This window comes from Salmo salar, chromosome ssa20 (assembly GCF_905237065.1).
Source record: "Salmo salar chromosome ssa20, Ssal_v3.1, whole genome shotgun sequence".
NCBI lineage: Eukaryota > Metazoa > Chordata > Actinopteri > Salmoniformes > Salmonidae > Salmo > Salmo salar.
The window spans coordinates 15,630,309-15,644,964 of NC_059461.1; the positions used below are offsets into that span (position 1 = coordinate 15,630,309).

The 14,656-nt window shown below is 41.6% G+C and overlaps 1 protein-coding gene and 1 long non-coding RNA gene across 2 annotated transcripts in view; one reads left to right on the top strand and one right to left on the bottom strand.

Moving 5' to 3' along the window:
- Positions 1–1,212: 1,212 nt before the first annotated feature.
- On the bottom strand, positions 1,213–12,679 carry LOC106580073 (osteoclast-stimulating factor 1). The gene is made up of 10 exons (XM_014160689.2): positions 12,499–12,679; positions 4,911–4,957; positions 4,763–4,813; positions 4,463–4,526; positions 4,155–4,208; positions 3,814–3,921; positions 3,609–3,658; positions 3,203–3,281; positions 2,784–2,882; positions 1,213–2,322 (listed from the first exon to the last, which is right to left on the bottom strand). Exons 1-10 carry the CDS (start codon positions 12,530–12,532, stop codon positions 2,264–2,266), a joined length of 645 nt encoding a protein of 214 aa, XP_014016164.1. The 5' UTR covers positions 12,533–12,679; the 3' UTR covers positions 1,213–2,263.
- Positions 6,569–14,656, top strand: part of LOC106580074 (nicotinamide riboside kinase 1) — a 40,425-nt gene continuing 32,337 nt past the window's right edge. Inside the window, exons 1-2 of the long non-coding RNA XR_006760863.1 lie at positions 6,569–7,021; positions 13,024–13,315. This is a non-coding gene — a long non-coding RNA (nicotinamide riboside kinase 1). The remainder of the gene's footprint in view (positions 7,022–13,023; positions 13,316–14,656) is intronic.

The following is a 14,656-nucleotide window of genomic DNA, read 5'->3' on the forward strand; positions in this document are numbered from 1 at the left end:
CCGGGGGCAAACTACCTGCCCTCCAGGACACCTACAGCACCCGATGACACAGGAAGGCCAAAACGATCATCAAGGACAACAACCACCCGAGCCACTTTCTGTTCACCCCGCTATCATCCAGAAGGCGAGGTCAGTACAGGTGCAGCAAAGATGGGACCGAGACTGAAAAACAGCTTCTATCTCAAGGCCATCAGACTGTTAAACAGCCATCACTAACATTGAGTGGCTGCTGCCAACATACTGACTCAAATCTCTAGCCACTTGGGTAATTAAAAATTGGATGTAATAAATGTATCACTAGTCACTTTAAACAATGCCACTTTATATAATGTTTACATACCCTATATACCTAATCTCATATGTATATACTGTACTCTATACCATCTACTGCATCTTGCCTATGCCGCACGGCCATCGCTCATCCATATATATTTTTATGTACATATTCTTATTCATTCCTTTACGCTTGTGTGTATAAGGTAGTTGTGAAATTGTTAGATATTACTACACTGGTCGGGACTAGAAGCACAAGCATTTCGCTACTCGCATTAGCTAACCATGTGTATGTGACCAATAAAATTGGATTTGACATTTGCAAACAAATTGTTTTACTTTGCCCAGTTGCACACATACTTTTATGGCCACACAAGGTGCCACCGATGGATTCAAAATGAGTAGCCTAACAATCAGACTATTTACATGGCCCCAGTTGCATTTGCAAACAAAAAAACAATAATAGTTGCACACATGTTTGGCCTCAAACTGTAGTTTAAACTATAATTGTGATATCATGGATGGTCAGTCTTTGCATCCATAGCTCTATGAATTTGAGAGTGGTTACATTTCTCCAGGCCCATCCCTCAGCTTTTTACCAAAAGAGGTGGGGTAAATGCTTTATGCTTTCAACTGCAGATTCTAGCTTTAAATAGTCTGCAATTAGTAAATGACGTATAATAAATCGGAATCAGATCTCATGTTTTTGTGACACTTCTAATTTTCCCTCTGTGGGCACGTAAGAGCTTCAGCTTCATGTTTCACTAGTGTGATTGACTTTTAGCCTGTAACCATGTTTAGTATAACAATGACCATAGGATCTGGGACATGGTAATTGAAATGTGCATTCGGTTACCCCCCCCCCCAAAAAAAGAATCAAACGTCACCTTTTTATTTCTCTAAAATAAATATAATAATCATCCATCTTTCATAGGTAGGTCAAATCATTAGATAAAATTATTTTATTGCATAGCTGACAGGAAAGACAAAGCAGATAGAAAAGAACAACAATGAACACATCTTTATGAAAGACATCAGATCAGGTGACTTATTCACATACACACCTGTAGACAAATTATATCTTTACAGCTTCACATAAGGCACTTTTAGTGACATATCTTTTAACAGTGGAGCAGTGGTCAGTGTGAACAACATACAGTACATGAAGAAAATGCACTGTCATTTTCTTTCTACAGTACGGATAGAAGGAAAATGCAGTGGCAATTTACTAATCACCAGTGAAGTGAAGACATTAATATTGGGGAAGAAAATGTTTTGCACAGCACACCTAATATTACAGTATTCCATGAGAGATGACATGATTGGCGACAGTAAAACCCAGCCCGTGGTTATTTGAAAGTTCACATTTGACAATGCAGAAAATGCTTTGACAGACATATGTATGCATTACAATGACTATGAAGTTGCTTTTAGAATGAGGTTAAGTTAAGGCAGGATGAAGTATGATTTCCAGTATCATGCCATCTCTATGCCAGCCAGTGCTTACTAGTGCCAGAGAAAAATAAAACTGACTCAACATGGTCACTTCCTACAACGCAGGTTCAGACCACCTTCAATGGGAGAGATGATTGGTCCAGGAGATACTTGTAGGAAATAATCGCATGTCAATCTCTGTGGTGTCAGCAATCACCGACTCACCCGCCGATAGCACGACAGTGGAACCCATGCTATTGGTTCCCTTAGAACAGCCAATCATCTACCAGAATCTAATAATAAAGACCTCTCCACGGCCCTAAGGTTCTATACATTCCATGTTCCATTCACATTGTTAATTATATGTCTTGTATTACATTTATTACAATTATTTTTCAGAATGTTGAACAAATATTCAGAAAATATTTTTAAAAAATTGGAATGTATCCGAACCCCTTCTCCCTCCCCACCCAGCTAATAATGTCCCACACACTGCAAACTCCCCCCATCCCATGAGAGACAGGCCTGAGATAGCCCACTCCGAAAGGGGGGGGAATCAGTCAGAGTCTTCGTCGTCAAGGTATTCATCGGCGTTGCTGTGTGTACGTGTGATATCTGTAATAGAACAAATCGGAAGGAAGAGCTTAGGCCAGTAACAGTGGTAGGAGATTCAATTACATTTCATGGAATTAAAAAAACATTTCCTCTATTAAGGGACTCATGATTGCAAAAGTACAACTATGTTCCAGTATGGACTGGACAGTTCTTTGTTGGGGGTTCGTTTAGTCATCTTGCATTCTTAGTAGTGTTTTTGAAATGCACATAAATGAACATGGTGAAAAATAAGCACCAAAACATATAAATAAATGTGTCTAAATGAGAAATCAACCTGATTGACTGTGTGACAATAAGGGCCTGTTTCACAGATACAGATTAAGCATGGTCATGGGCCAAGAAACATGTGCAATAGAGATTCCCCACTGAAAGTACTTTTGAGTCCCGGGACTAGGGCTTTCATCAGTTTCCGGGAAACCGAAATAGCGTAAGGCTTCCACCTTCTGGCCTAAATGACTCACTGCCTCCTTGTTTCCTCTTGATGAGAGAGGCACACTGGGCATTTGTGGCCATCTCCAGAGCCAGCTTCTTCTCATTGTTTTTAATATCCGTCCTGGCATCTGAAACACAAATACAGAAAATGATTAACATACAAACAACCAGACATGCTCATACCAGGGTTATGGTCAATTCTAAATGGAAGTCAGTCAATTCAAGAAGTCAAAAATAAATAAAAGGCTTATTTTGAATACATTTTTAATCAGTTAAAACAGGAGAAGTTGTGTCTAATTTTAGATTTCAAATTCATATCACTTTCTGAATCGACTGACTTCGATGTGAACTGAGCCCTAAACACACACAGAGATGGGAAACTAAACAGGAAAAGAGAGCAACAAACTAAAAAAAGATGGAACTTGAAACAAAAAGTAGATGGACTTACTCTTATTCAGTAACATCTCCACTATGTCTGAGTATCCCTTCCAGGCGGCAGCATGCAGAGCAGTGTCTCCCAGTTTATTCTGCAGCGGAACAGAACAGAAAATATGTCAAAGACCTTATCCATCACATTTTAGCATAATTCTCACCATATAGGGCCAGTTTCCCAGACACAGATTAAGCCAAGCACTGGACTAAAATGCATGCTCAATAAAGAATGCCCTTTGAAATACTTAAAAAAAAAAAAAGTTAATCTAGTCCTGGACTTGAGTCTAAATAGAGTCTTTAGATTTTAATACTGTATGCATCAATGGCATACAGCCCAATCAAGCTGTACATTTTATTTTTTTATCAATCATAAGAATTTGCCTGAAACCGCATTTTCCAAATGTGTAAACTGTTCTTCTCACCTGCTGGTTCAACTCAACGCTAGACTGCCCCAACAACATCTCCACCACATCTGTCACAAAAATGACAACACAACATAAAACTGTCACACATCTCACAACAGTGTGTGTGTGTTAGCAGGCTGACATGCATTTGCTCTGTCATTCAAGAAAGAAAAAAAGCTGAGTGTGTGTGTGTTGGCGCGTGCGTCTGTGACAGATCTGTTACCTTTGTGTCCTCCGTGGCATCCCCAGTAGAGGGCAGTATTCCCAGCTTTGTCCAGTCCATTAATTCCCACTTTGTTCTCCAGACACTCACATAGCCAACTCAGATTCCCTGCGTCCCACAGACGCAAGAATGTAAACACACACAAATAAACATTGGTATGCAAATGAAGCAAGCCTCACACCATTCAAATTCATACAGGTTATAGAAGGTGTATAGCAAACAAACAATCAAAACGTAGAGTTTGTTATTGAACTATATACTAGGTTTAGATTATTGGCGGTGCACAATATTTGCTAATTGGGAAGAGTGAGTGACGCAGCGGGCCTCTTTTGGTGCCTCACCTCGTTTAGCTGCCTCGTGCATTGGGTTGTCAATGGACTCTGCCTGCTCGGCCACTGTGGGTTGAGTAAGTCAGAGAGCAAAGTGTGATTTCAACAAAGCAACATGCTCCTTTGAAAACCACAGTTAGTGCACGAATCTATTAAGGGGCGCCTAGAATAATCAAACACTGAGAACCTGTTTTCTCAATCTAAAGACAAGTTAATGGAATAATGCATTTACTGACAAGGATGGGCACCTCTTGTGATACAACTTCAACCTTACCATGACACTTGCCATATGACATACAGTGAATGGTTTGTTTACTCACCATAATTGCTTGGAATGAGGCCAGTTCTTCCCCTGCAGGTTCCCTTCCACCAATTGCTGTCACTCTACGGATGTCAGACAGGCAGTGAGAGCCAATGGCAATACAGAATGCTTGCATCCAGTATCTCAGAGGTGAGAGAAAAGACAGAGAGAAAGAGAAAAAGAGTATGGGATACAGGAAAGACAAGAGAAGTAGGGAAAAAGGAGTGTAAGAGATTGAGGACAATCTAAAAAAAGTGCCACAAAGACAGAATAAATGAGTGAAAGGGAGAAAAGTGGACAGGCGGACATGGTAATTTACCGTATCAGAGATATACAAGATGTCTCCCTCTTCAAAGTAGAGCTCATCTGGCTGAAAAAAAATTAAAAAAATACTACCATCTTTAATTTGGATTGGTGTGAGGTGGAGTGAAGGGACTAGACCAACCATTAGGAAAAGAAACACTAACCGTTCGGGGGTCAAAGGTGAACATGGCTCGGAACACCTTGACCTGGCCTATAAGAGAACAGAGAGGGAAAGGAACATGAGTTTGAACATATACAACTGTGCAGCGGGTCTCTCACACACACACACACACCATAGTTGACAGTATACAGCACAAAAAGATCCAGTCATGCTAAAACACACATTTTTCGACTTTTCAGATTTTGTTCTATCAGATCCATTCACAGTGAACAGACATTGGGTCCTTGTCCACACACTCCAAGGCTACGGGCCTAAGGGCCTCTGAAGCTTGTCTCAATCCCAGGGGTGGAATGTTACCAGATTGGTGTTGAGAGAAAGCTAAACTAGTTCATAGGCACAGAGAAACCAGGGTTGTGTTCATTAGGCACAAAACCGAGTGAAGGGGCTACCTGCAGGCCTTCTTGTCCAAAAATAAACGTCAAATGAACATGACTCAGGCTTAAAGAAACACTGTTTATGCAGAAACTGATCGAAATGGGAATCAATTAGCGACCTGAAAACACTGGAGTATGCAAGACTTTATGCTGCTTTCTGACTAACACCTGTTTTACACTAGTGTATAAACCCTTATGTTAAACTAGGGAAATTGTGTTTCCATAGCTAGGGCTAACAGTGAGGACTTGTGAAGAGCAGAATCAACTACCTCTGCATAATTAAAAGAGTTACTTTGTGAGAAGGCGTTATAGTTTTCAGTTAGTCATTATGTAAATGAAAGCTGAAAAGTACCAGTTGCCTGGCTTTGGCCCCAACTGAGAGCAGGTCCGCCGGAACCAAGGCCCAGGAAGACACGGGTGCCGACCCACGTAGACGGAAACAGAAAAGTCTGAGCCTTTTGGGCAAAACACTGGGGTAAATCTTATATGGAAATGTGTCAGAGATTTTCTCTCTGTATACACCCTGACTGAGCCACACATTTTTCCAGTGAGAAGCTACAGTTGAGTTCATAGACAAACCCTACTTTATTCAGCTCTGTTCCCAGAGTGGTTCTACAGGCCCCATCCTGCCCCTGTGAAAACTCTGGGGCCTGTGCCGACTAGCCCGCCCACAATACTCTCCGCCTCACGGTCTGAGCTTGCTATGCAGCAGTAATTCACAACAGACAGAACCCAGGACATAGCTGGCTTGCTAAAAGGCTACAACTCTTTGAATTATTATTACTTATTTTAAATATGTTTCTAAATAACTTTAGTACTGTGTAGGGCAAGCACCTGGATAATGAAATGCCTGTGTGTGTGTGTGTGTGGGGGGGGGGCTGGCTAAGCAGCTTTGGGCAGGCACAGGCTTGTGGAGCTCTGTATTTCAGGAATGGTTCATTCCTGGTTCAGGAAAAACCCAAAGGTAGGCCTAAATCAGAATGACAGTCTTCATGTTAGTAACAATCTCGAATTAAAAAAAAAGGCTAAAACAAAAAATAGAAAAACAAAAAAGCAAAACATTGGTGAGTGAGTTTATACAATGTCAAGGGGCCAACTGCTTTGTGCATGTTACCACCAGGACGTTTCCAGTGCCCCAGTATCTGTAAAATAGACATGTCGACGATGAGTATGACGTGTCTCCTCTCTAACACCCAGGAAGCTCTGATTCAAACTCCCATTAGACAGCTCAGCAAACGTTAGAAATGTTAAAATACTTTCGTTGCGCGCCGAATATGGAGTGTTGCTGAGCAACTATCTTCAACTATTCCCGTTACGGCTGGTATGTACTTCCAAAAAAAAAAAGTAAATATAAAAGTGTTGAGGCAACCGATAAAAATGCTTATTCGGCACATCAGGTCGGAAGTCTACAACAGCTCAATACATTGGATGTTCCGAAGAGGCATTTTTTTTCAGTTGCTTGTACATTTTTATTTTGACATACCGGCCGTAAATGAAGATAATTGCTCAGCGAAACTCCATATTTGGTGAGGAAGGTAGGGTTTTCACTAACAACGAATTCATGAGAAGTTCCACCCCCATTCATTTTCAACGAGGGCACGCAGAGAAATGAGCGGCGAGAACCCTGCTAGCGGAGCGGTAGAAAGTTGACCTCCGGCTCTACCTTTATGCAAAGCGAAGATTTGGAGCGAAGCACTGTCAATAGGAGGCGCCGCTTCTGGTCAGAACCCATTGTATATTTTGACATAACGCTTTTGCAGAGCTGTGTAATGGGAGTTTGAATTTGAGCGTCCGGGGCCCGGTTTCACGTTAGCAATGTGTTTTAAGTATGCATCTTTCCTCCAATGACCGAAGCATGCGTTTCTCAAAACACAACGCAGAGAGAACGGTCGCTCAGAGTGTGTTGGAGCATGTGTCAATACCGATAGGATCGAATGAAAGGGAGCGCTGCTCTCGGATCAGCTTCTCCATGAAAATGTTGCCTTTCACAATACTGACGACGGATCAGCTCCTAGAGAGAGATTACCACCTATAGCTGCAAATATTGAGGCGGCTTATTCTAATGCTTAGATAAAAATGCACTAAATCGTAGATTTGACAAATCATTGCGCACAATAGGCTACACGTCATGAAATATATTGAGCCAAATTACAGACGGTAGCAAAAATAGAACTCAATTGATTGAACAAATGTATTTCAATATGATTGAAATAGGCCTACAGCCTACTGTTTATATTTGAATAAAGGTTTTCATTTGCCTGGTTAACCAAACTCCTTACTCTGGCCAAACGCTATGCCACGCCCACGGATGTTAGTTTCTTCTCCGCATTGAGGGGATTCGATTAATCTCGCCCGGGCGCCCGTGTAGGCGTGTTTTGCACTGGATGAAAGATTATTGCATTTGTTTTGGAACCGGGCTGCCCCACGGGCGTGAGCCGGGTGCCCCGTTCTATGCCCACGGCAAAGTCGACTCAAAACAAAAGTGACGTAATTAAGCACAAGGAGCAATGAGTAGGATTCAAATGAAATTGTATGTGTCATATGCTCCATAAACATGTGTACAGTGAAACGCTTACTTACAGGCCCTTCCCAACAATGCAGAAAGAGGGGAAAAAAAGAAATATACAAATAAGGAATAAATACACAATGAGTAACGATAACTTTGCTATATACACACGGGGTACCAGTACCAAGTCGATGTGCTGAGGTACGACGTAATTGAGGTAGATATGGACATATACTGTAGGTAGGGATTAGTTATAATAAAAACACAGAAATACGAGCCTTAGGTCATTAATATGGTCAAATCCGGAAAAGCAAAAACAAAACGTTTATTCTTTCAGTGAAATACGGAACCGTTCCATATTTTATCGAACGGGTGGTAACCGTAAGTCTAAATATTGCTGTTACATTGCACAACCTTCAATGTTATGTCATAATTATGTAAAAGTCTGGCAAATGAATTACGGTCTTTGTTAGGAAGAAATGGTCTTCACACATTTCGCAACGAACAGGCGGCCCAAACTGCTGCATATACACTGACTCAGCTTGCACTGAATGCAAGAGAACTGACAATTTCCCTAGTTAATATTGCCTTCTAACATGAACTTCTTTTAACTAAATATGCAGGTTTAAAAAAATATACTTCTGTGTATTGATTTTAAGAAAGGCATTGATGTTTAAGTACATTTGTGCACCGATTGTGCTTTTTTTGCGAATACGCTTGTTAAATCATCACCCGTTTGGCGAAGTTGAAGTAGGCTGTGATTCAATGTTAAATTAACAGGCACTGCATTGATTATATGCAATGCAGGACAAGCTAGTTAACCATCAACCATGTGTCGTTAACTAGTGATATGTGAAGATTGATTCTTTTTTATAAGAAGTTTCATGCTAGCTATCAACTTACCTTGGCTCCTTGCAGCCACAAGGTCCTTTTGATGCTGCACTCGTGTAACAAGTGGTCAGCCTGCCACGCAGTCTCCTCGTAGATTACAATGTAATCGGCGTCCAAAAAGGCTGATTACTGATTATGAAAACTTGAAATCGGCCTTAATTAACCGGCCACGCCGATTAATCGGTCGACCTCTAGAGTGGACCATGATAATTCCTTAGTGATGTGGAGAGAGAGGAAAGTGAAGCTCTCGACCTGCTCCCTGTCGATGTGGATGGGGCGTGCTCAGCCCTCAGTTTCCTGTAGTCCACAATCAGGGTCTTTGTCTTGCTGACGTTGAGGGAGAGGTTGTTGTCCTGACACTACACTGTCAGGTCTCTGACCTACTCCCTGTAGGCTGTCTCATCATCGTCGGTGATCAGGCCTACCACCGCCCGTCGTCTGCAAACTTAGTAATGGTATTGTAGTCGTGCTCGGCCACAGTCTTGGGTGAACAAGGAGTACAGGAGGGAACCAAGCACGCATCCCTAAGGTGCCCCCGTGATGAAGGTGAGCAAGGCGGATGTGTTGTTACCTACCCCCACTACCTGGGGGCGGCCCGTCAGGAAGTCCAGGATTCAGTTGCAGAGGGAAGTGTTTAATTCCAGGGTCCTTAGCCTAGTGTACATGGTACCAGGGCACAAAAGAAATAGGGCCAAACGATCCTTTGTCCCAGCGGCAATAAGGCTCCTGAATGTTTAAAACTACAATTACAATTTAGTCATTTAGCAGACACTCTTATCCAGAGCGACTTACAGTAGTGAATGCATACATTTCATGTATTTATTTTTTATTTTTTGTACTGGCCCCCCGGAATCGAACCCACAACCCTGGCGTTGCACACACCATGCTCTACCAACTGAGCCACAGGGAAGGCCACTACAACTACAGAGTAGGACCAGCAGGCTGGCCTACAGCTAACATTTTGGATGACAGAGTGTTGTGTACAGGTTAACCATTGATGACGAATTGCACTTATTCTACCTGTATATTATGTCCTTTGTGTGTTATGTGTGCACAGAGCCACAACCAAAATTTCCCCATGGGGATATATCTTATCTTAGTGTGTTTTCACATGCAAAAGTGATTGCTTTTGATAAAAACGCTTAATCTACCTTCCCAATGAAAACTATACTGAACAAAAATATAAAATGCAACATGTTGGTCCCATGTTTCATGAGCTGAAATAAGATCCCAGAAACGTTCCATATGCACAAAGCTTATTTCTCAATTTTTGTGCACAAATTTGTTTACAACACTGTTAGTAAGCATTAATCATTTGCCAAGATAATCCATCCACCTGACAGGTGTGGCATATCAAGAAGCTGATTAACATCATGATCATTACACAGGTGCACCTTTGCACGGGGACAAAAGGCCCTAAAAAAACAAAAATGTGCAGATGTCACAACAGAATGCCAGAGATGTCTCAAGTTCAGGGAGCATGTAATTGGCCTGCCTACTGCAGGAATGTCCACCAGAGCTGTTGCCAGAGAATTGAATATTAATTTCTCTCCCATAAGTCACATCCCGTAGTCCTGGTTCACCCACGACTGCGTGGCCACGCACGACTCCAACACCATCATTACATTTGCTGACGACACAATGGCGGTAGGCCTGATCACCGACAACAAAGAAACAGCCTATAGGGAGGAGGTCAGAGACCTGGCAGTGTGGTGCCAGGACAACACTCTCTCCCTCAACGTGAGCAAGACAAAGGAGCTGATCGTGGACTACAGTTAAAGGAGGCTGAACACACCCCCATTCACATCAATGGGGCTGTAGTGGAGCGGGTCGAGAGCTTCAAGTTCCTTGGTGTACACATCGCCAACAGATTATCATGGTCCAAACACACCAAGACAGTTGTAAAGACAGCATGACAACGTCCTCAGGAGTCTGAAAAGATGTGGCATGGGTCCCCAGATCCACCAAAAAGTTCTATAGCTGCACCATCAAGAGCATCCTGACCGGTTGCTTTACCGCCTGGTATGGCAACTGCTCGGCATCCGACTGTAAGGCGCTACAGAGGGTGGTGCGTCCGACTAAGGCGCTACAGAGGGTAGTGCGTAAGCTTCCTACCATCCAGGACCTCCATACTAGGCAGTGTCAGAGGAAGGCCCAACATTTTTTCAAAGACTCCAGTCACCCAAGTCAGACTGTTCTCTCTGCACTGCACGGCGAGTGGTACTGGAGCGACCACGTCGAGGTCAAAAAGGCTACTTAAAAGCTTCTACACCCAAGCCATAAGAGTGCTGAACAATTAATCAAATGGCTAACTGGACTATTTGCTTCTTTTCAGTAAAAAATGTACACACTGTTTTATCTATGCATAGTCACTTTACCTACATGTACATACCCTTACCTACATGTACATATTACCTTAATTACCTCGACTAACCTGTACCCCTGCACATTGACTTGGTATCGGTACCAACTGTATATAGCCTCGTTATTGTTATGTCACTAAATAAACCAAAGTAAAAAAAGTTAATATTTTCTTAACTGCATTGTTGCTTAAGGGCTTGTAAGTAAGTATTTCACGGTAAGGTCTACACCTGTTGTATTCAGCGCATGTGACAAATACAATTGTATTTGATTTGAGACACGCGCTCCTCATTCCCCGCTTTTGCCGGTTCACGTCACTGGCCATAGACCGGTGCCCCGCGACTCAGCATAATCGAACTAGCCCATTGGCAGTTTTGAATTTGTAGTCAACTTTGTTCTGAAGTTATCGGCGGTCACAGAGAGAGTTAAAGCACGTGATTCTATGTTTAGCGTAGATCTTCAGTGTATAAAGTGACGCGGGAGGGCAAAAAAAAATTCTAAAGACGAGCTTTGATGTTCTACGACTGGTCTGAGGCAGACATTAGATTACGAGCGTTTAAGTGCAACTTTAATAACGATGGTTTTTGGAAACAGCTCGGAGATTGCGCCTACACAGGTTCTTAGTTCAAACAATTAACTTAGCCTAAATATATTTTGGGGGATATCGGGCCTTGGACGTTAGATAAAAGACACGTCAATGCACATCGTCGACATCTCTAATGCCGCGTTCACGTACTAGTCGGAACTAGGAATCTCTGACATTTCCGACTTGCTAACTGGTTGTAGTTATACACGTGCCGCGTTCAACCAGTTGCGGCATTTCGCACAGACACTGGGGCAGGTTTCCAGTACTGAACCACAAGCGCAATATGTAACTAACAATATAAAAGGTCTAATATTGGCTTATGCAGCTCCACACAACTTTCTGGAAGTCTTTGGGATGGGACTGCACACATTGCAAGCAACTGTATTTTTGTGTGTGGCTAGCCATCTAGTTAACTTACATTACTGTGAAATGGGGAAGTCACGTTAGCCATGATGACATAGCCTTGGGATCTACATCTAGCTAGCTAGATAATTTTGTATCTAGCTAGTTCGTAAAGTTAGACAATAAGGACGACAGTGAGAAAAGCACAGAGACAACTGAAATCTGACTGAAATGTTCAATTATTCAAGGAGATTACTGGTCAAACATTTGGCTGGCTAGTTCGTAAAGTTAGACAATAAGGACCACGGCGACAAAAGGACAGAGACAACTGAAATCTCACTGAAATGTTCAATTATTCAAGGAGATTACTGGTCAAACATTTGGCTGGCTAGTTCGCTCGCTAGGTGTTACACTTGCTTGATGCCGGGATGGAAGAGGAAGTTTCAAGTAGCTAACGTTAGTTAGCTTAACATTATCTAGCTAATTATCACGCAGTTAATCGAATACTTACCTGGTTTGGCTGGCTTGGGAGGCGGTTTGGACATTTTCAGACTTTAAAGAGTCGCTACGCCGTATATTTTCTGAAAAAGTTGCTTACTGTCTCACTTCCAATAAGGAAGTAGGCTACTGTCTGACAGAACCAGCTAGGCGGAAAACTAGCAGTGCGCATGCCCACTGAGAAATTACAAATATTTTGGTTAGTCTGAGGTAAAATATGTTCTAGTAGCTAGGTAATATAATTGGATAGAGTTGTATTACAGCTTAGATACCAATAAACTTTAGCTTTTCACAGCTAAATGCAAAAATATTATCAGCCCTGAAAAATGGCTTCTAATGTCTTAGCTAGTGTCTTTCTCAACAAGTAGAAATGGACTGATGACAACAGAACTTTGTAACTAAAACAGCACACTTTAAAAAATGGTTAATTGAGTATATTTAGCGTATTTAATGATCCTAAGGAATATGTCGCATATAGCTAGCTAATGTTTTATTTTGAAATGTTAATTCATGTAATATTTCTCTGCACCCACTACAGATTTTGTCCCAGGACAGGGCAGCCAGGGGTCGTGCATCATGGAGTCCTTTAAATGGTGACGTATTAATGCAGGATCGCGAATCCATCGTCCTGCTGTGGAATAGCGGAACCATTATCAGGCAATGGACCTACTTTCATAAAAGTTCTCTAACATTAGACTTGTTTTTATAATTTCTCTAAATTCTGCAAGAGGAGGTTTATGTTACCCGCATTTGTCAGCAATTCAACTGGACCATTTCACAACCTCTCAACTAGCTTCAGCCATGAGGACCCTTGTCGTTGGAATTGGAGGGTAAGTGTTAGTGTACATGCTATTATTTGAATCTGATCTGAAATTGTGTGAGACGAAACCTTGTTATTTCAGAATCATGACTATTCAATCTGACCATTACATCTGAAATGTAGCTGCATTCTTTTGGGCTTTTCTTTTGGCCATTGAGGTAGTTGACGTGACGCCTCCTTTTATTGTCCATAATGGCAAACAATTTTAAATTGGTTAAAATTGTGACATATTACTAAAACTTTTAATTGTGACATATTACTAAAAGCTTTGCGTGTTTATTACACGTCATGCAGTGTCTTATTTGTTTTCTTACTATTTTGAACCAACGCGGTAATTGCAATGGTTTGACTGTCCCATGTAAGGTTATGGAACTTAATGAAAACATTAATACAATTCCCTTCACCTACTCTTGTATTTATGACATCTACTTCAAGAAACAGTAATCCTAGTCCCTAACAGTAGGCATAGTCCATTCATGATATTTCCAAATAGTTCTGATTGATTACATGTTATCGTCAAAATCAATGTCCACATGGTGTGACACAATGTAGTCCTAAAAACCGGACACGAATCCTCTGCTTCGTTCAGCCATTCCTATGGTCAAAATTAATGTTTTTTGGGGGGATAAACGTTGAAAATGCCGCGTTCAGTTCATGTCGGAAACTCGGAAACTTCTGACTTAATAACCTAGGTTGAAGAGTCGGATCCCGAGTTTCCCACTCGGGCGTTATCATAATCAACCAATAGGACGCTCTATCTATGCAAATAACTTATGATCGTTTTAACACGGAGTTTCTGACAAATTGAACGCAGCATAATACAGGTTTGGGGGGATATAGTATACGTTTTGAATTATGTGCTTATTTTGATGACATATTCGCTTCAAAATGCACACAGAGACGTTAGCTCATGAAGGTTATCTCATAGAACAAAATGTATAATATATTCTAAACCTGTGTTAAATGCAGACCTTATTTTCGGGATTTATCCAAAAAACCTACAAAACCCCCATTAATTTCCCCATAGGCTTTGGCCAACGAGCCATAGTGGAGTTAGTCTCCATTAGTGCCTACAAAAAGAAGCCATTACTTTTGGTCTCTATTATGTGATTCTTCTTTCAGCTGTATGAAGAACTACACGCTAAATGTATATTGTCACCACTAACTGGATAGGGGTGAAAAAATGTACAAATTGTAAGTAAATTCCATACAAGGAAGGGGAAATTACCATTAAAGAGCGTCTGCCCCTAAAAACCAAAGTGTAAATAGGATAATTTTGGTCATAGTCAGTTCGTATAAAACGGAGTTTGGAGCCTCAGTGGACCACAATGAGTAAATTAAGGTCGGGTTT